Source organism: Lepidochelys kempii, chromosome 1, assembly GCF_965140265.1.
Source record: "Lepidochelys kempii isolate rLepKem1 chromosome 1, rLepKem1.hap2, whole genome shotgun sequence".
In the NCBI taxonomy this organism is placed as follows: domain Eukaryota; kingdom Metazoa; phylum Chordata; order Testudines; family Cheloniidae; genus Lepidochelys; species Lepidochelys kempii.
This window is the reverse complement of record NC_133256.1, coordinates 348,019,506-348,046,849: the sequence shown is the minus strand read 5'-3', so window position 1 is coordinate 348,046,849 and position 27,344 is coordinate 348,019,506. Positions and strand designations below refer to the sequence as shown.

Here is a 27,344-nt window from a genome sequence, read left to right as displayed (position 1 = left end):
GATTGCAACTTTTTTATTAAAACAATTTGTGATTATTGTTGCTCGGTAACAGATCTTGCATTTTGACAGGCCAGCTTTAAGTTTAGGAAACAAATAAAACCTTTCTATAATATTTAGTTTTCCAGAGTTCCCGAGAAGGATTAGTAACAGTGCTCCAGAAACAGTGATCCAGAAATAGCAACCCAGGCATCATCCTTAAATTATCAAAATGTAAAAGGGGAGAGCCAAGGTTCAGTGAAGTTTTCTGAGACACACACCGTAATAGTTTAACGGCTTGCTGGTTTTCGACCAAGTGGAAAATGTCACTGATCACACCAAAGGCTAAATCTCTTCCACTTTTCAAGGTAGGTATAACTCGTGGTCTCTCCACAACCAGAGCGTTGGGTGCAGGATGAGTAAACAAAAATTCAGAGTCCTTAGCTGGGACGTAGTGTTTTTTATTGGCTCTTTTGCATGTGGGTGCTATTGATGCTGGCGTCTGCCAGATGGTTTTGGCAGGGCCCAGCAGGGCCTCATTGATAGGTAACAGAACTTGGGCAGGGGGTGGGTGTTGGAATGAATTAAAAATAGTAGAACGTATTAATACAGGAGACCACCAGACACTAATTTAACCATATGCCCCTTTATTTAGTCCAAAGGCCAATGGTATTTTATACAATTGCTCTAAATACGCTTGACAGCCTGAAACTAAGCTGTCACGACACCCAATACAGTAACTAAGTATTCATAAGCATGTGATCAGTATACTTACAAATAGGCCAGACCTGGGGATGACTTTCTCATTCTGGCATGACCCAGGGGGATCAGCGAGAGTCTCACAAAGAACCCTCCAATTCATAACTCTTTTTATACCCACTAATAAACAATGTAATTGTCATTGCCAATGATTGACTTTGGCTTCAAACCAATTTGAGACAATTCACCCTTATTTCCAGTCTTAATCCAGATACATTTTGTAGCCTCCTTTTCTCCCAAGGCACCCCTCTTGCTTGCTGATCAGCAGATTTTCCATTCCGCCTGGGCTCACAGTGCCCGAATTGTTAAGATAACACTGGTATGTGCGGTGGGAAAGTTTGTGTTGCCTCTTCTTAAGACAGTTTCTTTTTGTCTTATTTAAAACCCTTTACAGCCACCTCCTATCAATCAGAAGCCTTATTTTTAGAAACAGCCCCTTATCTCAGGGGCTCTCAACCTTTCCAGATGACTGTCCCCCTTTCAGGAGTCCTATTTGTCTTGAGTACCCCCAAGTTTCACCTCATTTAAAAACGATTTGCTTACAAAATCAGCCATAAAAATACGAAAGTGTCTCAACGCACTATTCCTGACAAATGGCTGACTTTCTCATTTTTACCATAGAATTATCAAATAAATCAACTGGAATGTAAATATTTTACTTACCTTTCGGTGCATAATATATAGAGCCGTATAAACAAGTCATTGTGTGTATGAAATTTTAGTTTGTACTGACTTCGCTAGTGCTTTTTATGTAGCCTGCTATAAAATCTCCTTCCTTAGAAGTTTTTAAGGTCAGGCTTGACAAAGCCCTGGCTGGGATGATTTAATTGGGGATGGGTCCTGCTTTTGAGCAGGGGGTTGGACTAGATGACCTCCTGAGGTCCCTTCCAACCCTGATATTCTATGATTCTGTGAAAACTAGGCCAATGTCTAGATGAGTTGATGTAACCCCTGGAAGACCTCTGAGTACCCCCAGGGTACGTGTACCCCTGCTTGAGAACATTGTCTTATCTCGTGAGTTATTATTTGAACCAGACATTCTCCCTACATTCCTACTTGCCTTATAACTCATTATTTTCATGGTCTTTCTACTTGCTAGTCAAGGCCTTTCTTTACAACACACACATTTCCTTAACCAAACTTAAGGTAACTTTAATTCTTTAATTTTATATTTATCCTACCATGTCCGCACAGCACAGTGAACGAGGCGGGGACCCTGCAGCAATAGACACGATCGTGTAATTGAAGCGTGCACCACGATGCATCGTGCAGAGAGTAGAGATGAGGCTGCACAGGGAACCTGACTATTATTTCCTCACTTTAGAGGGTTTAATTTGTATGTGGGGGAGGCATTTTCAAAAGTGCTGAAGTGACTGAGGAGCACGGATCACGCTGGCAGCCAATGGGGCCTGGGTGTCTAAACCGGGGGGGGGGCCCCTTTGGAAAGTCGCACCCTGCGCGGATAAAGCTGGGGGAGGGTTCGGGGAGAGGAGGAGACCTGGGGGAGCAGGTACAAAGCTCTAACGTTTGGCTAATTGCCCTGCCTCCGTCATCGCCCTCTGCTCCTCGCTGCTCCGTGCCCCAGGCAGGGGGCGGGGGTCGCACAGTCACCATGCGTAGGCCGGGCTGCCCACTGCCCTTTGCAGGGCCCTTGAAGTGAGTGAGGGAGAGCTCCTCTGTGCTATGGGCCCATCCTCCGCACACAACCACAGCCCCTGTGTTCAGGGCAGCGCAGGCGGTGTTCCCACCCGGGCGATAGGAACACCCCACGGTGGTGGGGAAGGGCTGGCCGGGGGCCGGGACACGGCCAACCTGTTCGCTGCATGGGGCTGTGGAGCTGGTTGGGGGCGTAGCAGGGAGCGCGCCACAGTGAGGTAATGGTGAGTGACCCCGTCTGTGTGCTGGGAAGCCCAGGCCAGGATTGTACGTGCATACACACACCCACACACATACCCATAACTAGTCCCATGTGACCCAGGGAGCTGCAGATGGCGACTCAGGCTGAGTGGACATTGAAGATGACAAGTGGAAGTGAAAGTTAAGTTTCTGTTTCCTTTTCTCCTGCTTACTCCCCCTTTCAGTGGAAATGCAGCTCGCCAGTCAAACCAGTGAGATCCCCAGCTAGGAACCCGCCCTGCATATAAAGGGCAGCATCGTCCGGGCGGCCACAGTCCATCCTGCCCGGGCAGAACTCGGGTCTCTCCCAGAACCGGGCACTTCCACAACTTGGGAAGAAACTCGGGACAGTGAAAGGAGCCGTCACCTCCCCTGGCTGGGCTGGGACTCAGCGGATCGCAATGAGGTAGGAGCATTGGGGTTGCTGGGCAGGGAGGGCGGGGGAGACATTTCCAGCAAGGACTAAATACAGACAGCTTTCGAACCTTCTCTCTGCTAATTTCTGGGACTGTAAATCTCCGGCTTTTATTTCTCCGAGCCTGGGGGTGGGGATCAATGTCATATAATTCTGCAGCCGTGTTGAATCTCCAGGCTGGTGACTCACTGGATAAAGTGCAATCTCGGCCATTTAACAAGAGTTAGCTATTCACATCCTTCTCCTGCAAGCTCACCTTGCTGGAACTGTCTGGAGAGCACCCGCTTCTCGCCAGCTGTCAGTTCTGTTACAAATTACACCTGAGAGGACACGCACACAACTGCTGTGAATTACACCTGGTAGGACACGCACACTAATGCTACGAATTACACCTGGTAGGACACGCACACCAATGCTGCGAATTATACCTGATGGGTCACGCACAGTTCGAATCTAGGCTGAGGCACATAAACAAAGTCCACAACTGCAGAGTTCCCAAAAGACACTAAGTTTATTACGCTCGAGCGTGGTGCCCCCCGCTAGCCAGGAGGGGACCCTGAGTACAGATTATACAAAGGTTATATACTTTTTAGCAAAGCATGTTGCCTTCGTGCATCGGAAACCTTAGCCAATAAACAAACCCTTGTCTTATCTACCACCTATCCCTGCTTGGTGCATTCCTCCTGCTAAACCAGTATGTTAATTACACAACATGGTCCTAAAGCCATGCATCAGTAACCTTTATTATCAGGATGGGAGGCCTCACATCAAAGGCCAAGAGACAAGGAATTAGAGACTGACAAAAAACAGATACTGGGAGTCAAGGCAGGCTGGAGACAAGGAGGAGGATTTTCACAGGGATTCAGTATCTAAGTGTAACCCTTCTGCCCGTCAGAGTTGGCAGCAACAAGGGCCGGGTTCAATATCTAGGGGATCCATTCCAATAACACAATGCAAACCGGCTCGAGCCCCCACCCAGTGACCTGGGACAAATATATACCACCCCCGCTGGGCGCCTCCAAGAGGCAATACTCCCCCTCTCGCAAGCACAGAGTCTGAGTGTAACAAAAGTCTTTTAATAACAGAGAGAAACAATGTGGCATTATGTTGGGGAAACACCACCAACCGGATTCATAACACAACCCATGAGCAAAAACAACCCCACCCCAGGCAAATTGGGGCATGCCCTTTTCCCTTTGGTTCTTGAGTCCAGCAACCCCAAAAGTCCAATGCCCCAAAAGTCTCTGTCCCTGGTCAGGGCAGCCCCAGAGTTCGAAAGTTTATCGGCGGAGCTTTACCTCCCAACCTGGGTGGAAATGGGACGGGGGTAAGAGGCACCTTACGTGATCTGAAGCTGACCGCCCCATAGCTCCATAGCGGCACTCCGCTCCGCTCCGCCAGCCGCCCCACAAAACTCCTTCGCGCAGCTGCACTCCGCTCCACCAGCCGCCCCACGAACTCCTTCGCTCAGCTGCGCTCCGCTCCGCCAGCCGCCCCACGAACTCCTTCGCTCAGCTCCACGGCCCACAAGCAACTCCTGCCATCCACACACTGCTCCGTGTCGAACTGCTTCGCCAGCCGTCCCACAAACTGCTCCACAATATATCTTCAGGCTCCCCCACTACTTAACACAACACTCAGTGATTTCAGCGCTTAGGTGAATTCAGCTTATAATAGGGGAGCCCCAGTGCTGGTGCACTGTCAGCCCAAAGTGAGCTCAGCAGCCTATAACTAGACTTCTAATGAAATCAAAATTAGCTCTGATATTCCACAGTGGAGAGAGGAGGAAGTGCAATTAGCATGTAAGGCCCTCACCAAGGGGCCCATGCCACCAAGTATTAATACTTGTCCCCAGCCTCTCTCCCTTCACACAGTTTTGGAACCCATGACCCTTGCCTAGCGAGTGCTACTTAGATGATGGTGAATCCCTCCATCGTAACAAAAGGCCACGTACAGTTCCAAGCACAGTTCCCATAATCAGGGTAATAACAATTTATTCTTCCTGCCCCAATAACAGAGACACTGGGGATCCCACAGCAGCCAAAGTGACCATTTGGGCAGCTATGGTCTCATTCTAGGCGTGGTGGGTGTGCCTATGCAAATGAGATCGGCCCCTGAAGTTCTTTTCCACAACTTGCCACACCTCACCACCAGATGTCAGGGTGGAGCTCATCCTGACACTGCTTACATCCTCCCCCCAGCCGAGACTTTGTCGTCCCGACAAATCACACTCCCTTTATACCAACTCATTGGTTTCCTCCAAAGGGCCTCAGGAAGCCCACTTTAGCTTCCACAAGCCTGTGTGCTAAATGTATTGGCTCCTCACTAGTCACCCCAGGTGCATCATAAGTTAACCGTTTCACTGGTCTTATCACCCTGTCTCGTCTATTGAGAATCTCTGTTGCCGAAGTAAGGGGAACATCCTCTTGAGTGACGGATGGAGAGGCTTCCCTGGAGGGTCCCTCGGCTACTGGTGTAGGCCCCTGCACTCCTAGTTCTAACGCTGGAGGGTCCAAGGTGCCCAGGACATCCTCTACCTGTCTGTCCCCATTGTCCAATAACCTGTGTGTGTCGTCACAGGGGGGTCTCATCAGCAGCACCGGGGTATCAGAAAGGGGCCTAAATAGTTCCGCCATTGGGTTTAGGGCGGAAGAGGGAAAACTCTTGTTTGGTTCAGCTGATCGAGACTGAAATCTTGTCTCCATCCCAGGATACACCAGGGTTGTGTCTTCCTCCTCAGACTCACTCTCAGATGTGCAGAATAGGGGTAAGTTAGCTGCAGGGGGCCCACTGTCTGTGTTGGATGGCGGCTTTGGTCTAGCACCTCTGTTCTGCCCGGCGGCCCTGCCGTGGCCCATCTCACAAGGGGTGCTTACCAATTCCCCCACAGGGAGCAAAAGGTTTCTATGCACCGTCTTTATTTGCCCTGGACCGTCTTCAGGTTTGATCTTGTAGACCGGCAGATCTCCCAGCTTTTCCATCACCAGGTAAGGTATTGCCTTCCATCTGTCAGCTATCTTGTGTTTGCCAGCAATACCCAAATTTCGCAGCAGGACTCTGTCCCCCGGCTGGAGCTCCTGCGAACGCACTCTAGCATCATATCGATGTTTGTTGCGGTCTGCGTTCTTCCGAGCCGCAGCGGTAGCTAAGCGATAAGCATCCCGCAGCTTTTCTCTTAGTCGGGATACATATTGCTGATGAGTTTCATAGCTATCTCCATCCTCTGATACACCAAAGCACAAGTCTATGGGTAATCTTGGTTCTCGCCCAAACATCAAGAGATATGGGGTGACTCCCGTAGCATCGTTCTTTGTGGCATTGTAGGCATGCACCAGAAATGCGACATGCTGGCTCCAGGTTGCCTTCTGCTCTGGTCGCAAAGTTCCCAACATATCTAATAGGGTTCGATTGAACCTCTCTGGCTGAGGATCACCTTGGGGGTGATAAGGCGTTGTCCTAGACTTTTTAATTCCTGCTATCTTCAGCACCTCCTTCAGAAGGTGACTCTCAAAATCCCGCCCCTGATCAGAGTGTATCCGAGCCGGGAATCCATAGACTGAGAAATATTTGTCCCACAATACTCGAGCAACGGTGGTGGCCCTCTGATCACGTGTGGGATATGCTTGTGCATACCGTGTAAAATGGTCAGTCACTACTAGAATGTTTCCAACATTCCTCTTGTCTACCTCTACAGACAAGAAATCAATGCATACCAACTCCAAAGGTTTGTTGCTGGTGATGTTCTTGAGATATGCAGCCCTCGTGGGCAGAGTTTTCCTTTGAACACATCGAGCGCAAGTCTCACATTTCCTGCGAACATCTTCAGCCATTCGGGGCCAATAGAACCTACTACGAATAAGTTCCAGGGTCCTCTCCATCCCTAAATGCCCAAAGTCATCATGCAGGGCCCTCATGGCCAGGGCTCTGTACTTTTTTGGCAGTACTAGTTGTGCTCGTTGTTTTTGTAAAGGGTCAGTGGTCATTCGGTGTAGCACTCCCTGAATCAGTTTTAGTTTGGTCCATTCTCTCAATAGTAGTTTACCCTCCGGGTTAGGTGGGACAACCGCAGTTGGGCTTCGCCCCTCCCTTTTGGCAAGTAGTGTATCACGAATGTCAATATCTTGCCGCTGGGCTTCTTGCCAGTCAGCCGCATTGAGCATGGGCAAAGGAGATTGGTCTAATGCAATATAGTTCACCGAAGCAGAAGGCATGCATTCAGGGGGCAGGCCCAAAGCTTCTGCAACACATCCCTGAAAGTCTTCACGGGCCTCTGGCTCTCGGCGACTCACACTGCAAATAGCTCTCACTCCATCTGTGGGTATCACAGCAACTTCTGGAGCCTGCGGACGCCTGGACAATGCATCTGCATCTACATTGCTTCTCCCTGATCGGTACTGAATGCTGAACTCATAGCTAGCCAAGGCGGCCACCCATCTCTGCCCTGTAGCATCCAGCTTAGCACTTGTTAACACATAAGTCAGTGGATTGTTGTCTGTCCACACCTGGAACTGAGCACCATACAAGTAGTCTCGAAATTTCTCAGTGATGGCCCATTTCAAGGCCAAAAACTCCAGCTTGTGGGTGGGATAGCGAGTTTCACTATCAGACAATCCTCGGCTGGCAAAGGCTACAGGTTTACATTTGCCTTCCACTTCCTGGTACAGGACTGCTCCCAGACCCTCCAAACTGGCATCAGTATGCAGGATAAATGGTTTGCTTGGGTCAGCAAAAACTAGGACTGGAGCATGAGTTAGGCAAGTAATGATTTCTTGAAAAGCCCTTTCACATCTCTCATCCCACCGTGGCCCAAATGGTGCAAAGGGGCCATTGTGTCTCTGCACAGGAGGCTTTGGGGACCTCCCCTTATTCTTGGACTTAGATTTGTTCTTGCTGGACTGATGTCCCCTGGTAAGATCATTCAGAGGCTTTACAATCGTAGCATAGTTTTTCACAAATCTGCGGTAGTAGCCACTAAATCCAAGGAAGGTCTTGAGTTCTCTGTAGTTACTTGGACGTGGCCATGTAGTGAGTGCTTCTATTTTATCAGGATCAGTACTCACACCTTCTTGGGACACAATGTGACCCACATACTTCACTGAGGTTCTGCAGAACTGGCATTTGTCAATTGAAAGCTTCAGACCATAATCCTCCAACCTATCAAGCACTTTAAGAAGTCTTTCTTCATGCTCCTCTAAGGTTCTTCCAAACACAATCAGGTCATCCAAATAAACTAACACTTGCAGTAAATTCATGTCTCCCACAACTTTCTCCATGAGACGTTGAAAGGTGGCAGGTGCTCCAGAAATCCCTTGGGGCATGCGTTCGAACTGATAAAACCCTAATGGGCAGATGAAGGCTGTCTTCTCCTTATCTTCTTCTCCCAGAGGGATCTGGTAGTATCCACTTCGAAGATCCAACACAGAGAACCACTGGCTTCCCAGCAAACAGTCTAAGGCGTCTTGCACTCGAGGCATAGTGTACTGGTCGACCACTGTACGGCTGTTTAGGGTGCGGTAGTCAATACACATCCGGATTTTCCCATTCTTTTTGCGGACTACCACAATGGGTGAGGCGTATGGGCTGCGGGACTCTGTAATGATGCCATTCGCAGCCAGCTCCTGAAGATGATGTCGCACATCTTCCATCTCAGAGAGAGCAATCTTCCTAGATCTCTCCCTGAAAGGTCGAGAGTCATGTAGTCTGATATTGTGCTCTACTCCTTTTGCACATCCCACATCCCACTCATGCAGTGAGAACACCTTGGATCTTTCACAAAGTTTCTTCCTCAGGCGATCTTTCCAGTCCTCGGACACTGGTGAATCTCCAAAGTCAAACTTTGCTGGGTCTATTGCCGGAACTGGAGTTTCATACTGGGGTTTTACAATCGACTCAGGCTCAAAGAGGTCTGCTATCTTTTGTCCTTGCTTCACAAAAATATCACGACTCGTTTCATTAGCAATCAGTATAGTCACCCTTTCCTGGGCTTCAGCAGGTAGGGTTATGACTCCACTGGGGACCAGCACTCCTTCAGGGAGCTCTCCTCCCATCGGCTGCTCTATCATTGCTAACGTCCCTTTACTGCCTTTCAGACAGGTACTCATGACAAGCACTTCTTGCTCCGTCCTTGCAGGCACTACTAAGGGGGTTGTGCCCGCGTACTTCAGTGCCCCAAGCGGTAGCTCAGATGTGTCCCTTTTAGCGCTCTCAATTTTCCTATAGGCTTCAGCACAAAGCGTATGGATCATCAGGGTATTCAGGTACTGGTCCCCAGCCCGCCTTCTGCAGTAATCCGCGAGTACCTTGAAGAGACTGGAGTTGGTCCCTATTAGCACAGACACATCAGAAGTCCCTTTAGGGTCAGGGCATATTAAGGCAGCTGTGTCTACCTCTTCTCTCACCCCAGCAACCTCCTCTGGGAATTCCAGGTGCACTATGACATACCCTTGATAGGGGTATTCATCCATGCTGAGGCCACATAGGCCAAGGCCAGTCAGTGGCTGTATAGGCAGGTGCCTAAGCATCTGTTGGTAGAATGACTGAAATATAATAGTCACTTGAGATCCAGTGTCAAGCACCGCTTTACACTCCACCCCTTCGATCCTCACCATGACCTCTGCTCGAGGCCCTATCAGTCCTGCAGGGATCCCAGCTGGACAGTCTTTTCTGGGGGAATCTTCAAATCCTGCAGACCTGGGGGGTCCCCGTCCCCAGACCCTCTGGCAGCTACCGGATCTCTCCCAACTGATCCTCAGCTTTCCATACACTAAGGAGGGGTTTTCTTCATTACGGCACTTGGCAGCACTGTGTCCATCCTGACCACATCGGTAGCAGAAGAATTGACCTTTCCCCCTTCGCCTGGGGGGGATGGTGGCTCTAAGTGCGGGCTTCTCAATCGCCACAGTTTGAGGCTTCTTATTCCTAGAAGTCTTAACTCGGTCAACGGTACTTTGCAGCTCAGCTATCCGTTCCGTCAGGACCTGCATTTGTTGGGCAAGTTCCTCTCTGGTGCTCACCATCAGTACACTGGCCATTTGCAGTGGTGTTGTGCTGGCTGGCTCCGATGTTTGGGCTTCCCAAAACTCACTGGCAGCCTGCCTTTCTTCCTCCTCTCGGACCTCTTTTATCAGCTGGGAGTAACTTGGGGGATGTTCCCGTCGTTCTCTTAGCCGGAGATGAAGTAGAATTGGGTTCTGATACTGAGTTCCTCTTACAATTTGAGCCAGTCTGGTCTGATCCATCTGCTCAGCAGTCACTGCTCCCCTCATGACAGCTCTCTGAAGCAGTCTCTCCAGTCTCTGTATGTAGGCTGAAGCCTTCTCGCCCTTTTGTTGTCGGGAATTAAGGAACTTACAGTAGCTGTCTTCAGGGCCCTCTACGCTCCCAAAGTTGTGTTCAAGGGCCTCTAGGCAGTCCTTCACACTGACCCCAGGGTCAATGAGCTTCAGGGTGCGAATCACATCTAATGCTGGGCCGCCAAGGCTCTCTATAAGGCATCTTCGCTTTTCTGCATCTGGTACGGCCCACTCTTGCAGCATTTCAGTGGTATGCTCTAACCAGGGTTCAAACTCCTCCTCCCCAGCAAATAATCTTAACTTACGACAAGAGTCTGACTCAGCATGGGGCAGCGCAACCTTTTCCAATATTTGCCCCAGAGCTTTTGTCCAATCATCAGCCGAGGCTGCAGCCTCCGAGCTAGAAGCTGCTGAGCCAGGGCCCAACAAACCTGACATATTAGCCATTATACAAACAGTAATTTCCTCAAAATATAAGCACAAAAAAAAAATATATAAATTGTTTCCCAATGTAGTGGATCACTCAACAGGTGCTTGCGAGGGGTACTGACCCAGGCATCCCGGACGAGCCCCCAAAAATGTAACCCTTCTGCCCGTCAGAGTTGGCAGCAACAAGGGCCGGGTTCAATATCTAGGGGATCCATTCCAATAACACAATGCAAACCGGCTCGAGCCCCCACCCAGTGACCTGGGACAAATATATACCACCCCCACTGGGCGCCTCCAAGAGGCGATACTTCCCCTCTCGCAAGCACAGAGTCTGAGTGTAGCAAAAGTCTTTTAATAACAGAGAGAAACAATGTGGCATTATGTTGGGGAAACACCACCAACCGGATTCATAACACAACCCATGAGCAAAAACAACCCCACCCCAGGCAAATTGGGGCATGCCCTTTTCCCTTTGGTTCTTGAGTCCAGCAACCCCAAAAGTCCAATGCCCCAAAAGTCTCTGTCCCTGGTCAGGGCAGCCCCAGAGTTCGAAAGTTTATCGGCGGAGCTTTACCTCCCAACCTGGGTGGAAATGGGACGGGGGTAAGAGGCACCTTACGTGATCTGAAGCTAACCGCCCCATAGCTCCATAGCGGCGCTCCGCTCCGCTCCGCTCCGCCAGCCGCCCCACAAAACTCCTTCGCGCAGCTGCACTCCGCTCCACCAGCCGCCCCACAAAACTCCTTCGCGCAGCTGCACTCCGCTCCGCCAGCCGCCCCACGAACTCCTTCGCTCAGCTGCGCTCCGCTCCGCCAGCCGCCCCACAAACTCCTTCGCTCAGCTCCACGGCCCACAAGCAACTCCTGCCATCCACACACTGCTCCGTGTCGAACTGCTTCGCCAGCCGTCCCGCAAACTGCTCCACAATATATCTTCAGGCTCCCCCACTACTTAACACAACACTCAGTGATTTCAGCGCTTAGGTGAATTCAGCTTATAATAGGGGAGCCCCAGTGCTGGTGCACTGTCAGCCCAAAGTGAGCTCAGCAGCCTATAACTAGACTTCTAATGAAATCAAAATTAGCTCTGATATTCCACAGTGGAGAGAGGAGGAAGTGCAATTAGCATGTAAGGCCCTCACCAAGGGGCCCATGCCACCAAGTATTAATACTTGTCCCCAGCCTCTCTCCCTTCACACAGTTTTGGAACCCATGACCCTTGCCTAGCGAGTGCTACTTAGATGATGGTGAATCCCTCCATCGTAACAAAAGGCCACGTACAGTTCCAAGCACAGTTCCCATAATCAGGGTAATAACAATTTATTCTTCCTGCCCCAATAACAGAGACACTGGGGATCCCACAGCAGCCAAAGTGACCATTTGGGCAGCTATGGTCTCATTCTAGGCGTGGTGGGTGTGCCTATGCAAATGAGATCGGCCCCTGAAGTTCTTTTCCACAACTTGCCACACCTCACCACCAGATGTCAGGGTGGAGCTCATCCTGACACTGCTTACATAAGGATCACTCCTCCTGGTGTATGATGTGCTTGCTTTTAGACAATGGTGGACCCCAAACCAGAATGGAGTCACATGTGCTAACTTTTCCTTAACAGTTCCGTCTTCCCTACCTCCCTCAGCATCATCTGACGTGGATTTCTCAGTGGTGGCAATGACACTGAGCGTTTCCACAGCACCTTCTGTCGGCCCGACGCTTTCAAACACTCATTCAGCAAGTACAAAACTGCACATTGGGAGACCCGTCGTCCCTTCCCCCAGTCAGCTGGGGCTTGGGAGAGCTCCTGGGCCAGAGGGAGAACAAGGACAGCACTGGTATAGAACGACTAGTTTAGGTCACTTTTAGAGCATAATGTGTATGAGGTTTGATGGGTCCTGTTTCCCCCCAGTGTATGTGCAGGGGGGTTCATGGTGTAAAGGAGCCTGGCTGGTGAAAAATAGCAATTTGCAGAATATTGATAGCAGCTCCAGTGACCACTGCTGCAGCTGCCAAGAGCCAGCTGATGGGAGAAGTACATAAGAACGGCCAGACTGGATCAGACTGAAGGTCCATCCAGCCCAGTCTCCTGTCCGCCGACAGTGGCCAGTGCCAGGTGCCCCAGAGGGAATGAGCAGACCAGGGAATCCCCAAGTGATCCAGCTCCTGTCGCCCATTCCCAGCGTCTGGCAAACAGAGGCCAGGGCAACGTTTCTCAACTACGGGCACTGTGGCTGCATGCATCCACCAGGGGCTTTTTGTGTGGCTACGACAGCCTCCGGGGGCGCAAAGCATCGGCCCCTCCCTCTCCCTCCTTGTCACACCTGGATGTGCTGCCCTGCTCCACCTCTGGAGAGACGTAGGGCACAACGCTGCAGGAGCGAGGCGAGTTCTTGACCCACCTTGGGGAAAGGGGTTTGGGCTGCAGGCTCCAGCAGTGGGACTTCAGGAACCTGGCTGTGTGGCCCCAGGCTCTGACCGCAGGGCAGCGGGCCCTGATACCCCCCGCCCCCCAGCTCTAGCCACACAGCCCTGGCCTCCAGCTGTGGGGTTTCAGCGTCCAGCCTCTGGTTCCAGCTGGGTGGCAACGGGCTCTGGTTCCTGGCTCCAGTCCCGGGGTCCAAGAGCGCAGTGGTAGTCGCTGGCCACAGGCACCAACCCCCAGCCCCAGCCTTACGGCAGTGGGCTCCAACCGCCGAGCTTTGGGCACCAACCCCTGGCTCTGGCCATGGGGCAGCAGGTGCTGTCCCCTGGGTCTGACGGCAGAGCTTCAGACTGCCTCTGGCCCCCATTCCGGCCGTGCGGGGGCGGGCGCTGGCCCCGGGCTCCAGCCACGTGGCCCCAGGCACCGACCCACAACTCTGTTCCTGGGCTCCTGCCACGTAGCGGCGGGAGCTGGCCCCAGGTGCCGACCCCTGGCCACACAGCAGCGAGCACTGGCTCCAGCCACTCAATGGCAGACGCTGACTCTGGCTTCAGCCCTGGCACGCGGCGGCAGGCAATAGCCCTGGGTGCTGACCCACAGCTCTGGGTGCATGGCAGCCGGCTCCGATCCCTGGCTCCGGCCATGCAGGTCCTGTCCCCAGCTCCAGGTTCAGACACTGAGCCTTGGCTGCATGGCAACAGACACCTGGCCCTGGCTCTGGCCACGCAACAGTGGGGCTCATCGCTGACCCTCATTGCTCCGGCCCCTGTTGCCTCCCCCAGCCCTGTATCCATTCCCACCCCTTGCCCCTGGACCCTGCTGCCTTTCTGGCCTCACATCCACTCTCACCCCCATTGCCCCGGACCCTTGCTGCCTCCCACAGCCCCGGCATCCATCCTGCCCTCTCCCCCGCCCCCCCAGTACCCTGCAGCCTCCCCCGGCCCTGCACCCATCCCACCATCGCCTCTGGCTCCTGCTGCCTCCCCCTTTGCCCCCTCACATCCAGGGTTTAATGGGTCCTGGGGCTTGCTGAGAAAAGTGATATTACCAAACGTGCAAGTATCACTTTTCACAGCAGACTTACTAGCTATCTGTGAAAAGGGATACCTGTGTGTTTCTTAATAGCACTTATCACTTTCCATAGCCTCCCAGGGAGCTACGATATAAACAAATATACAGGATATCACTTTGCACAGCAAGCCCCAGGACCCATTAAAAGCCCTGCATGGTGGGGTGAGGGGATGGGAGGAGACAGTGTTATTTTTGTTATTGACTCTGCAAAAAAAAACAACCCCCCTACAAATATAAATCACACTGATTTGGATGTAAATCTGTGAGGCACATTTAATTGCTTTTCCCTAAAGTTAATTACGTCTTTTAGGAAAAATGTGTCAGTGCGGCCACCAGCAAGAGTTGGTGGCTGCGCTCTGAGGCCACCAAAAATGTCTTGTGAGAACCCTGGGCTAGGGACACCCTCCCTGCCCATCCTGGCTCATAGCCATTGAGGGACCTGTCCTCCATGCATTTATCTAGTTCTTCTCTGAACCCTCTTATAGTCTTGGCCTTCACAACATCCTCTGGCAAGGAGTTCCACAGGTTGTCTGTGCGTTGTGTGAAGAAATATGTCCTTTTGATTCTTTTAAACCTACTGCCTATTCATTTCATTGGGTGACCCCTAGTTTTTGTGTTATGAGAAGGAGTAAATAACACTTCCTTATTTACTTTCTCCACACCAGTCATGATTTTATAGACCTCAATCACATCCCCCCCCTTAGTCATCTCTTTTCCAAGCTGAAAAGTACCAGTCTTATTAATCTCTTCTAACATGGAAGCCATTCCAGATCCTTAATCATTTTGTTTTTCTGAATCTTTTCCAATTCCAATATATCTTTTTTGAGATGGGGCGACCACATCTGCACTGCACACAGGACTCACAGCAGGGGGAGGGGTGTAACAGGCCTAGATTGCCACAATTAAATGTCCGGAGAAAGAATATTTACATTCTGCCGACCCTCAGAATCTCCCCATTACATTTCTCTCCTGCCTACTGACTAGAGTGGGCCCCGTTCCCACTGATACTAAGGTTATGGCTACAGTGCAGTCACAGGTGTGTCTAGCTCAGGTAGGCATCTCCGTGCGAGCTTTAATCTAACTAGTGGGACTAAAACGAGCAGTGAAGCCGCAGAGACACAGACCGTGATGTGGGCTAGAAACAATACTACATACCCGGGGGGCCAGACGGGCTTGCAGATCCCGTGCTGCCATGCGTCACTGCTGTTTTTAGCTGTGATATCTAGGTTACAGCTAGTGCCAGAAGGGCAGCCCATGCTACGGTCCCACCTCTCACTGCAGGGTAGGCACACCCTGCGGCCATTTCACAGCACCCTGGCCGTGCGAAGGGGCCTTTCCATTTACACTCGCTTTACGCTGCCAGCGGGCTGGGAACTAGCCTTTGTGTAAATGATTGTAGCATGTAGTGGAAATTCATTCAGCCCAGATGGAGTCTCATTTTCCCCTCTCTTTGCAGCACCCTGCATCTGAAGGAGAAGCTGCAGGCCCTCCAGTGCCACTTCACCTGGAACTTTGAAATCAGAGACAAGGTAGATGCAGCTCACCTCCTCCAAACTCTGGCTCTCAGGATTGCCCACACTCACTACCAGAACCAGCCCACGCTCCTTGCCATGCAGGCTTATCTCTGCCACCTGCAAGGGCAATATGAAGACGCTCTGCAAAGCCTGAGAGAAGCCGAAGAGATTCTGCAAAGAGATCATCCAGATAACTTCCCCCGGCAGGTCCTGGTCATTTATGGAAACTACGCCTGGATCTATTATCACTTGGCCCACTATGATTTGGTTGAGTTTTATCTGGACAAGGTTAGAAAGATCTGCAGCTCCCTGAAGAATCATAGAATCATAGAATCATAGAATATCAGGGTTGGAAGGGACCTCAGGAGGTCATCTAGTCCAACCCCCTGCTCAAAAGCAGGACCACTCCCCAATTAAATCATCCCAGCCAGGACTTTGTCAAGCCTGACATTAAAAACTTCTAAGGAAGGAGATTCCACCACCTCCCTAGGTAACGCATTCCAGTGTTTCACCACCCTCTTAGTGAAAAAGTTTTTCCTAATATCCAACCTAAACCTCCCCCACTGCAACTTGAGCCGCTCTCCACATGCAGCTCAGATCCCTGAGATACATGCACAGAAAGGCTGGTCTCTCCTGGCAGCAGGCTTCCGCAATGGCATTGAAGCCACAACGTGTTTCCAAATGGCATTAAGAGAAGACAAAGCAAATGGGGAATTTCTTGCTGGGTTGGCAATTGCGGTCTTTGCATCATGGACTCACTCACACAAGCCTGTACATCGGGAAGCAGCCAAAAAGCAGTTGGTTGCCATTCTCCATGAACAGCAGCAAAACTATGAAGCTAAGGTGTATTTAGACAAGATCCTTAAGAAGTGTGATAGACAGCAAGCCGAAGCCCTCTTAGAAGATGTTGTTCAGAATAGCCTGGACCCTGAGGTCCTGAGAAATGCAGCCAAGTTCTTTCAACCAGAATTCCCAGAACAAGCAATTGCTATCCTACAGCGAGCAATCTCGCTGAACCCCACTTACCATCTCCTTCCCTATGACCTTGGCGTCTGCTACAAGAAACAACTGGAGAAGGCCAAGTCAGGCAGAGAAGAAATATTGGCAGCAGCTATTGAGGCCTTCAAAAAGGCTGTGCAGAAAGATCCAGCCTCTGTGTTTTCAAGGCTGGCTTTAGCTGAAATGTATGGAGAAAACACACCTCACTACCAAGAAGAGATTTATCTCAATCTCCTAAGTGAAATGCCCAGCCTCAGCAAGAGGTGTCAGCAGGCAGTCTACCTTCACTGGGGGGATTTCCTCTTCTACAAGCAAAAGTCAGTGTGGGAGGCAGCTAAGATGTACAAAGCAGGTTTTGCCATTCCAGACAACTACAATGAGAGGCCACAACTGAAAAGCAGGTTGGAAGAGGTGGCAGGAGAATTCCAGCAGAGCTCCCAGACCTCTGAGGCTGAGGCCATACGTGACTTCATTCAAGAGAATGAAAGTCCGTGGTACATGGGGAGATCCACTGGTGGTAACAACAGAGCAGGAGACTGGAGATGTGGAGAAAACAGGGGATCCTTTCCCTTCTCTCGACACAGCAAGACCTCCTTCTGAAGCAAGTCACTTTCCCCACCTGTGTAACAATGACGTTCGTGTTGCAAATGATTCTGGGTCCCCTGAATAGTTGAGACCACGGCACATCCTGCTGCTGCTTCTTATAATTATTATTAGCTACCTGTCTTGTAAAGAACGAGGCCCCTTAATTAAATTGGGCAGGCTTGGGACATATCCATGTCGGGTGCGTGTACATAATTAATAAGGGTTATGTGTAGGTTTTTATTATGTGATGGTTGTCATATGTTTATGTGTCCTGAGATTGTCCATGAACATAGGGTTTGTGAAGTTTCAGTTCCGTGCAAATGGCACAGGGCGGGACTCAAAGAAAGGAGTGCCCTAGCAATGGGAAGGGTATATAGGGAAGCCGGTGGGGTAGGGATGGGGCTCTTTCTCAGGAGACGGAGAAGGTTGCTGCCTGCTGAGCTGTGACTTTAAGTACAGCAGCAGTCAGGACCTCTCTCTCCGTAACAGCAGGGACTAGCTGTCAGCCTGTGACAGCTGCTGCTACCGGTGAGTGTGTTGTTGTCTGGGTTTGTTGTTTTGTTGGGGAGCACACTCGCAGACGCTTCGAGGAGGCTCTTACTAGCAGTCACAATGGCACAAAGGGGTTAGGGTGGGAAACTGGTGTCAGGGACGCTCACCTGAACTCCATCGTCAGCGGTCCTTGTCAGAGGAGGCGTCTGATCCAGCTCAGCTAGGAATCAATCATCCAGCCGTGTCACCTGTGGAGAAGTTAAGGTAGAAGGTTTCCAATGACCACCTCGTGTGCTTGCCTGCGTGTGAATGTTAAGTTAAGGTTCTATTGTTATTCCCCTCCCTTCCCTTCCTCCCTTTACATCCTCCCTCACTAATTAAAGGAACATTTACATTCAAACAGCAGTGTGGGTGGCGTTCTTCCTGGGCAAACTCTGACAGACGGGTGCAGAGGGGACCTGCAAGGGATTAGTAACCTCCTGTCGATCTCTGATTCAGAGACTTCAGGAAGGGTTGCTGCTCAGAAGCAGAACACTTGAGGTGTTTGGGTTACAGTATTGTGGTAGCACCTAGGAGCTCCACACGATGTGGACCAGGACCTGATTCTGTCTGGCCCCAAAGAGTCCACAGTCTGAGACAAGAGACAACAGGAGGGAACCAGCAGACAGACGGGGGAGCACAAAGAGACAATACTGGTCAGCGAAATGGACAGTGGTCTCAGCCCACCAGCTACCCAGCCATTGTCAAGTGTTTTGTAGGCAACACCACAGAGGAGAGTTTAGCTTCTGATACTGAGCAGCTGTTTCTACTCAGAGGGGACGGCGAGACCATCCTCGTCTCTAAGCAAACCTACCCTCCAGCTCTACATGGCACACAGAGCCCCTGGTATAGGAGGGAACAGCAGAAGGGAGCGGGGGCACCCAGCAACCCTGGCATGAAAGAAAGGGGAATTGCCTCTTCCTCAACCACAGTCTAAGGGCCTGATCCTGAGCCTGCTGCAATCAGTGCAGCGGGTGGGGTTGCCACTGACTAAAGCAGGAGCAGAAAGGACCCTGTGTCAGACAAACTCTGTCCATCGGACGAGGGTCCCAGCTCAAGGAGGAGCCAAGCGCTCGCTATGAAAGGGACGGCTGCAGAGGGGTTTCATGAAGGTGGGAGTGAGGGATTTACGGGAGGAAAGGGGGGTCACTCAGCATGCAGGGAGGGGCAGCAGGAGGCATCCTCCTGTCTGCTCTACTGTAGGAGCAGCGTAGGCTGACCGTTCGTCCTGTTGTGACTGGGACTGTCCTTTTATTAAGCCCCAACCTGGCCCTCTTGACTTTTTTGGCAAAAGTGGACATTTATCCCATTGTCTCAAGTTGGCAAGAGCAAACGGGACAAATGCCCACTTTTCTTAAAAAGTGGGATGCAGTGCGGAGGAACGTACGGGGGGGGAGTGGAGATGCCAGCCCCGTGCGGGGGGGCGGGGGGGGGGCAGACAGGGTTCCAGTGACCAGCGACAGACTCGAGCAGGAGGTCAGCAGGCTTTGAACGTCCAGTGACAGTCTGTGAGGGGCACTTTGGGCGAACGGCTGGGGCCAGCCCCATGGAGGTGGGGGCCTTGGGCCAGCCCCCCGTGCAGTGTCCCGTTTTCCCTTTGGGAAATATGGTCACCCTAAGCAGGCTGGGCTTTCCCCCCTGCAGCTCTGGAATGAACCTCCCAATCCCAGCACCACTGGGTCATGTCACCTTACCCCTGGAGCTGGGGGACTGCTCTTGTGCTGCTGGAGATGGGCGAGCTGGAGGCTCCTGGGACAGGATACCTTGATTTCTTGTTTCCCTAGAGCTGGGCTGCCCGCATCTTTATCTCAGGCCCTGCAGCCCGAGCTCTGGTGCGGGCAGCAGGGCATGCCGCGCTGGTACTTTTGTACCTAGGAATAACAGCAAAGAGACAAGGCTTCCCCCCACCTGGCCCAGGGTTTGGGGCTGGTTTTTTGTGGGAGCAACGATCCTATAGGCCTTTCTGCCCCACTTTGTGGCAGGGGGCTATTGGCTTTCTCGGGGTTCAACTTCAGAGCCCCAAACTCTCCCCACGCTGGGTAGGGTCACAGTGATCGCTTAAAGCCTTCACAGTCAGCACAGATCTGAGCCCCTGAGCCTCGGACACTCGGTGACGGGAGCCAGTCACTGAGCTCTCCCTCTGGGAATAGCCCAAAAGGGCTTTCCCTGAGCCGGACCGCAGAAGGGGCAATGCTAGGGACAGGCCATAGGAAGGCGGCCGGGAGATGGGATTTGGGCTGCCGTTCATTTCCTGATACATTTATTACACTGAACTGCAAGGCAGCACATTCTCGGCCAGGCTGTGTTTTCGCCTCCCGAGCAAACTCCTGCCGGAATTACTCTAAGCAGGACAGTGCTATTGCCAGGTTGGAAGGGAAGGTTAGATGGGGATGCAGTGGAGATGGGAGCCGGGGCAGAGAATCCTACTAAAGGCAAATCCCTGACAGTTTCTTTGAGTGTGATGATGGAAATGCCCCATATTACCCATCATGTACTGCCCCACATACCCACTAAGGGGTATAACCCATCATCTCTCTTCTGTACCACCCACCTCTCCCCTATGGTGGTATTTGCACCTTTAAGGAGCCCTTTGTGCATCTCCAGCAAGATGCTGTAAGCCGGGAGCTGGTCAGGGCCCATTAACCCTCGCAAGCCCAGGCCTCAGGCACCGACAAAAAGCAACCGCAGCTTTGCATCCTCTTTAAATAAATTGCTCTAGGTGTGGCCTTAGGGTGCTGGCTGTTCCTCCCTCACCCCTCAATGATGGGAGAGTCCCGTCCCCCACACACAGATCGAGGGCAGAGAACCAGGCAAACGATTCCCATGGAGCTGCAGATGCCAATACCAAACAACTGTGGATAAATTGGAGAGAGTCCAGCGAAGGGCAACAAAAATGATTAGGGGTCTGGAACACATGAGTTATGAGGAGAGGCTGAGGGAGCTGGGATTGTTTAGTCTGCAGAAGAGAAGAATGAGGGGGGATTTGATAGCTGCTTTCAACTACCTGAAAGGGGGTTCCAAAGAGGATGGCTCTAGACTGTTCTCAATGGTAGCAGATGACAGAACGAGGAGTAATGGTCTCAAGTTGCAGTGGGGGAGGTTTAGATTGGATATTAGGAAAAACTTTTTCCCTAGGAGGGTGGTGAAACACTGGAATGCGTTACCTAGGGAGGTGGTAGAATCTCCTTCCTTAGAGGTTTTTAAGGTCAGGCTTGACAAAGCCCTGGCTGGGATGATTTAACTGGGAATTGGTCCTGCTTCGAGCAGGGGGTTGGACTAGATGACCTTCTGGGGTCCCTTCCAACCCTGATATTCTATGATTCTATGATTCTATGAACTGGCTTGAGCCAGTCGTCTGGGAAAACTAAACCCATCCCCGGGCATCTCTAAGGGGCAATATTTCCCCATTTGCAAGGACTGAGTCTGTGTGTGACAAAAGAAAATTTGTATTAAAAAGGGAAAGGGAATCCAGCATTAATTTGGGAAAACACCACAACCACTTTCAAAAGCATGTAACCATAAGTAAACACCCACCCCACACTGTGATGGGCAGTGTCCTTTGGCTCAGTTTCCAACCTTGCGATGTGAAAGTCCAACGAATGGCTGTCCCTTTAACACACCAAGCCCCTTTCCCTCTGATCCACCCCTCTCACAGAGGGTTGATCTTGGCCAGGGAAGCCCCAGACTCCAGCGTAGCCTTCACCCAGGTTCACCTCCCACCCTGGAAGAGGTGGGAGAGATTGAGCCGTGCCGCCGCGCCGGCCCCGGCCTCTGCAATTGGCTCATGGCTGCTGGTGCCATCTCGGCCTTCACATGCCACTGCCCTCTGCTACTGCTGAGCACCGCTGTTATCTCGGCTGCCGCTTGCTACCCTACCCGCTACCACCCCCACTGCTTGCCACTCACAGCCACGCCCTGAGGTCCCCCCGCTAGCCCCAGTTCTCGGTGATTTCACTGGGCAGCAGGGAACGTCTGTGCAGCTGCCCCTTCCTCGCTGCCACACTGTCCCCACCTCTCAGCGAAGGCTTAGCCCCTAGACCCCTCCGCTGGGACTGCAGCCCTAATAATCACTGAACAGAAACAAGGACTCTCACCTGCGTGCTCTCAGGTTTCTCTTTACACGCTGGAGAGGGAAGCAGAAGGAAAAGTCAAAGAGCGTCAAGGGCACCAAAGCAACAGATTTAATAATTTTATTAAGATGATGTTGAAGTAAAAAGAAAACGGTACAGAGTTTAAGCATAGAAGTTTCTGGTTATCAGGGAATAAGGTACAGATTATCAAGGGGTGTGAAATTCGGTGTAGGAGTGGGTGGCGTAAGGGATACATAATCTGCAATCTCCGCAATTGGGGATAAAAGTTTAGCGGGTCAAAGTACAGACATTGAGCTATGGGGGTGTGTTGTCCACATCATGGCTATGTTCAGGTGTGGAGTATAATGAGTGGATAGGATGATGAGGATGGATCTACCCTCATTTGGTGGGCTTTAATGTTCCGTGAGTTTATGGTTCCAGTTCGTACGGTCCAATGGGAAAAGTCTCTCGGTCCCTTTCCCGTAGTGGATGCAGGATGTCGTACCGGCTCACGCCTCCTGGTGCTGTCGGTGGCCGGTGACGTGGTCGATGTAGATGTCCCTGGACCATCGGATGGTGTCCGAGACCATGAGGCACCGCAAGAGCCGTGCGTAGCGTCGACCGATCCCGCCGGTCCGCAGCACACGCTTGTTGCAGGGGTCCCAAGCGCCCAGGGCTCCGACGATCAGGGCATCCAGGCTACACTGTTGATCAGCTGGCGAGAGCTAACGGGACAAATGCCCACTTTTGTCAAAAAAGTTGGGTGCCGTGTGGAGGAACGTGCAGGGGGCTGCGGCGATGCCAGCCCCACACGGGGGACGGGGGAGGCCGGGCTCGCACAAGGGGCAGGCAGGGCTGGAGCGACTGCAGAGGGGCTTGGGCCAGCCCCACACAGTGTCCAATTTCCCCTTTGGGAAATACGGTCACCCTAACCCTCAGTGGAAGCCAGGAGTCAGCCATAGCTCTGTGTTCTGGTTGGGGAGGCGGGAAGGGTTGCTAAGGAATTCACCCTCTGATGGTCCTGTAGAGTGAAACTCAGGGACAGGGGTGGTGAGTTGAATTCCCTTGTGGTGCCTGGGCTCCAGCAATATTCAGGGCTGGGGGGCCCTGCTCCACCAGTGTTTGGAGCTGGGTCTCTCCCCTGGCCCTGTCTGGAGCGGCCCCTGGAGCAGCCCCCGCCTGCCCCGCCCCGGCCTCCGGCGCGCCCCGGCCTGGGTGAAAGCGGCCCGGCTCTCCCTGGCCTCTGCTGCCGGCGGCTACAGCACCGCACAAGAGGCGGGGGGCAGGCCAAGGCAGCTGCGGCTGCTCCTGCACCTCGGGAGCGGGAGGAGGCTCACACGGGCTTGGCAGCCCTCTCCTCCCCCGGCACCAGACGCCGAGGGGGCTTCCGGCGCGAGGCATCTGGGGTGGACCCCCTTGACTCACCTGAGCAGCTGCTGGGGCTTCGGTGAGCGTTTGACCCTGTGATCCCCCCACCACCACTCCTGCAAACACTGGGCAAGGGGCAACCCCATCCCCCACCCCCAGTGAGGCTATGGCGAGGGGCAGCAGGGGAGGAAGGAAGCCACATGTGATGGCAGTCCCCCTCCGCCGCCAGCACCCTCCACCCCCTTCCAGAGCCCACACCCCCTCTCCGGCCCCCAATCTCCCGCCCAGAACCTGTACCCCCACCCTAGAGCCTGTACCCAAACTCTGTCCCAGAGCCCACACCCCCTCTCCGGCCCCCAATCTCCCGCCCAGAACCTGTACCCCCACCCTAGAGCCTGTACCCAAACTCTGTCCCAGAGCCTGCACCCCTCACCCCCCCTCCTACACCCCCAGCCCCTGCCCAGAGCCTGCACCCAGCCCTCCGCACTCCCTCCCAGAGCCTGCACCCCTCCACCCATCCTGCACCCCAGCCCGGAGCCTGAACCCAGCACCCAAACTCCATCCCAGAGCCTGCGACCCTGACTCCATCCCAAAGCCCAACCTCTCAACCATCCTACACCCCAATTCCCTGCCTCAACCCAGGGCCTGCACCCCAGACCTCCTCCCCCCACCCAGACTCCCTCACAGAGCCTTAGGCAGGTGGGGGGCGGAGTTCGGGAGGGGAGCGGGCTCTGAGCGTTCTGGGCACCACCAAAATTTCTACAAACCTGCCGCCCCAGCTCAGGGGAGGTGGGGCCAGAGCATTCTCACTGTCACTGGGGATCAGATTAGGCCTGAGTCCTGCCATTTTAATGCCCAGTACAAGACCCGCCTCCTGGAGCGAGGCCTCTCTGTAGTAGCTTCTGGGCAAGGTTCTGCCCTGGAAAACATCCACCTAGACTGATCCGACCTGCAGAGGTGGCTGTAAATGGGGTGGAGAGCGACATCCATCCTTGGGCATGTATAAGCGTGACCCTTCTTCAGGACAGAGACTATGATAATAGGCACAATGAAGTGCATGCGGAGAGACACTCAGACAGGGATCAGAGAAGGTGCGTTAGCTGGTGTGTTTCGGGGTCCATGGTAGATCAGGGACCTCTGGATAGGCAAAGGACAAAGGTGTTACCACAGGGGATTCTGGCTGCCCCCGGTTGGTTCTAAACTGCTCCTGGACCATCAGGAGCCAAGGGCACTGCCATGGCCATCGGAATGGGAACGGTAGGCAGGGGTGCGGGAACAACTGGAGTAGTGGGGGTGCTGACAGCCACTGAACCAAACTGTCAACCCTGGATAGGATGGAAACAAACCAGGGGGTGCTTCAGCACTGCAAGTACCCCTCGTTCCGGCACCTATGACTGGAGGTGCCTGGGTCCCACGGTGATGGATCCAGAGAGACATTCTCCCCTAAGAGTGTGCCCGGAGGCGCTCTGAGCCGATGAAAAAAGAACAGGAGGACTTGTGGCACCCTAGAGACTAACCAATGTATTGGAGCCTAAGCTTTTTTGCATGCATCCGATGAAGTGAGCTGTAGCTTATGCTCCAATACATTGGTTAGTCTCTAGGGTGCCAAAAGTCCTCCTGTTCTTTTTGCGGATACAGACTAACACGGCTGCCCCTCTGAAATCTGATCCTACGGTGACACAGGCTGTATAAATACCTGCTTAGATATAGGTAAGTAGAAATAAGGATTTGCCCGGCGACATCTGGGACGTGGGATGCTGCTGATCTCCCTCTACAAACGTACAGCCTTGAGTACATTTGCTAGAATATCCTCAACGTAAATGTTGACGGTTCTGTTCCGGGGCAGGGGGATGGATCCGGTGGCCAAATAGGTCTTTGTCATCCGTCGTGTAATGATTTAGCGTTTGTAAGGCCCATCTGATGTATACAACATGCAAGTGCCAAGCACTGTGATGGTTGTTACTGGATAAAACGCAGGGAGCGCCCATCTCCGCTCTTTCCTGCAGAGACTCCAGTTTCAAAATAATGGTGTCGATTCCCCTCTCCCTTTGGATGAATAAGGAACATCTCCCCTGATGTCGGTGGAATCTGACTAGTGTAAAATTGGTGCAAGCAAAAGGAGACGTAAGCCCTGCATTCCCTCTGTCAGTCAGTAGGTGGCACTCTGCCCCCACATGGTCACAGTCCATCTCAGGCTGTAAAGGCCCCAAGATGATCAGAGCTGTAGGAGTCCCCTGGCTCTGGGCACCCCACTGTATTGTGAGATTTCTTGTGCCTTTAAAGTTTACCAGGTTTTCCCAGAAATCAAAGCAACAGCTGGAGGTCATGGAAGTGGAAAATATAATTCTGTCAGACACCGTGGAGCTGCTGACAACCGGTCTGAGTAAAGAACCACAGCTAGAGCCTCTGGGGGTGTGTTATAATAACCATTTTTGGGGGGGAAAGAAAAAGACTCCACCCATCCACCTATTCATCCCCCCCTCCATCAGAGCCTTAGCTAATCTCTCTCCCTGTATCCTTATCTGTTTCTGTCTATCCGTCTGTCCATCCCTGGATGCTTAGCTAATCTCTCACTTCTCCATATCCTTCTCTTTGTTTCCATCCATCCATCCCTAGCTTCCTACCTATTTTCATTGTTCCAGATCTTTATCTGATCTGTCTGAATATCTTACTCATACTGTGCTCATCCCCGTGACATCTCAGTGCCAATTCTTGTCTCCATCTTCCTATAACTCCTGTTCTCAGAGAGGGGCTATAACTGTCCCTCCCTCCCTGACCGGCCCTCCCCACTGAAATGAGAACTCATGGTACGAGTTTACTGTGCATCCTACTTGTTGCTTGAACAAAGGAGCTGATGGTCCAAGGCGGTAGGGCCAGCTGAACTGCTCAGTGTGAGAAGACGTGTGCCGGGATGGGTCAGCGGTTCAGAATTCTAAGCGAGGGGAATTTCCCATCATCCTTCACACCCAGCAGCACGAAGCTGTGGTAAGAAAATGCTCTCTGAGAACAAGGATTGAAAGCCTGTCTGTTCTCCCCTTTCTTCCAGGGTACAACTGCAGCACGTGTGACATCGACTGGGTCCAGCGGGCAGCCAGCTGTTACTTGCTGTCTGAGAAAGAGAAAACCTGGCAGGAGAGCAGAGACGCTTGTGCTGCGATGTCGGACAGTCTGGTGAAGACAGACACCCAGGAGGAGCTGGTCCAGAGCCACCTCCAGAGGAATGGTGCCAATGGCAAAATTACGTACACACTGAGTGTCTGTGGCAATCTGGGGAGAAGCAAAGGGGCGACTGACTGGCTCAGGGGGATGTGGAATGGGACAAGAGGCCTTTCACCTCTAATGCACCAGTTCCAGCCCAGACCCAGCTCAGTAGTGACACCTTCCATTGAGTTCCCAGTGGGGCAGGTGTTGTTAACTGGTCTCCTTGTTGTCACCCTCATTAGAGTCCAAGGATGAAATAGGCTACGGGAGCTAACACCTCTTCCTCTATAGAAGTCACCATGCAGAGCACGAGGAGGAGGGAGTTTGCCTTCTGAGTCCACTCTCTGCTTCTGTCATTGCAGATCCTTTCAGGAGCACAACGTGCATTTAAAGAACAGTTAGGCCTTGTTAGATAGAACTAGTGTCTGGGAAACCCATTGCAAATGACTGAGCTTTGTGAGCTAACAATCAAGTGAGAAAGGCAAGATAATTATCTATGGAACTCACTTCTGCAGGATACTGAGGCAAATAATTTAGGGAGATTTGGGAAAGGATCAGATTCCTGCCTGAATGAGAAGAGCATTTCCGAGTGTAGCAACATGAGCTAGGATCTGAGGCTCAGGGCCATTGATCCTTGTGCTTCAGGGCATAAACAGATCAGCTGGCTGGGTGGCCAGGGAGGAGTGACCTTTATGCTGCCGTATTGCACACTGGGCAAGATGCATTATGGGCCTTTTACCCCTCCTTGTAAGGCACCCAGCACTGGCCCCTCGTGGCGGTGAGCTACTGCATGAGATGGGCCATCGCTGCGCTCTGATTTGG

General features: G+C 52.3%; 1 protein-coding gene across 1 annotated transcript; it reads left to right on the top strand.

Moving 5' to 3' along the window:
* Window positions 1–263: 263 nt before the first annotated feature.
* Window positions 264–18,244, top strand: LOC140905518 (interferon-induced protein with tetratricopeptide repeats 2-like). The gene is made up of 4 exons (XM_073328980.1): window positions 264–344; window positions 2,817–3,037; window positions 15,711–16,082; window positions 16,341–18,244. The coding sequence occupies exons 2-4, from the start codon at window positions 3,033–3,035 to the stop codon at window positions 17,365–17,367; spliced, it is 1,404 nt and encodes a 467-aa protein (XP_073185081.1). The 5' UTR covers window positions 264–344; window positions 2,817–3,032; the 3' UTR covers window positions 17,368–18,244.
* Window positions 18,245–27,344: the final 9,100 nt, after the last annotated feature.

Bases quoted from the DNA above. Each gene is read 5' to 3' on its own strand.
- LOC140905518 (XM_073328980.1), top strand. The intron at 16,083-16,340 runs GAATCATAGAAT...CCACTGCAACTT, and splicing joins AAGATCTGCAGCTCCCTGAA to GAGCCGCTCTCCACATGCAG.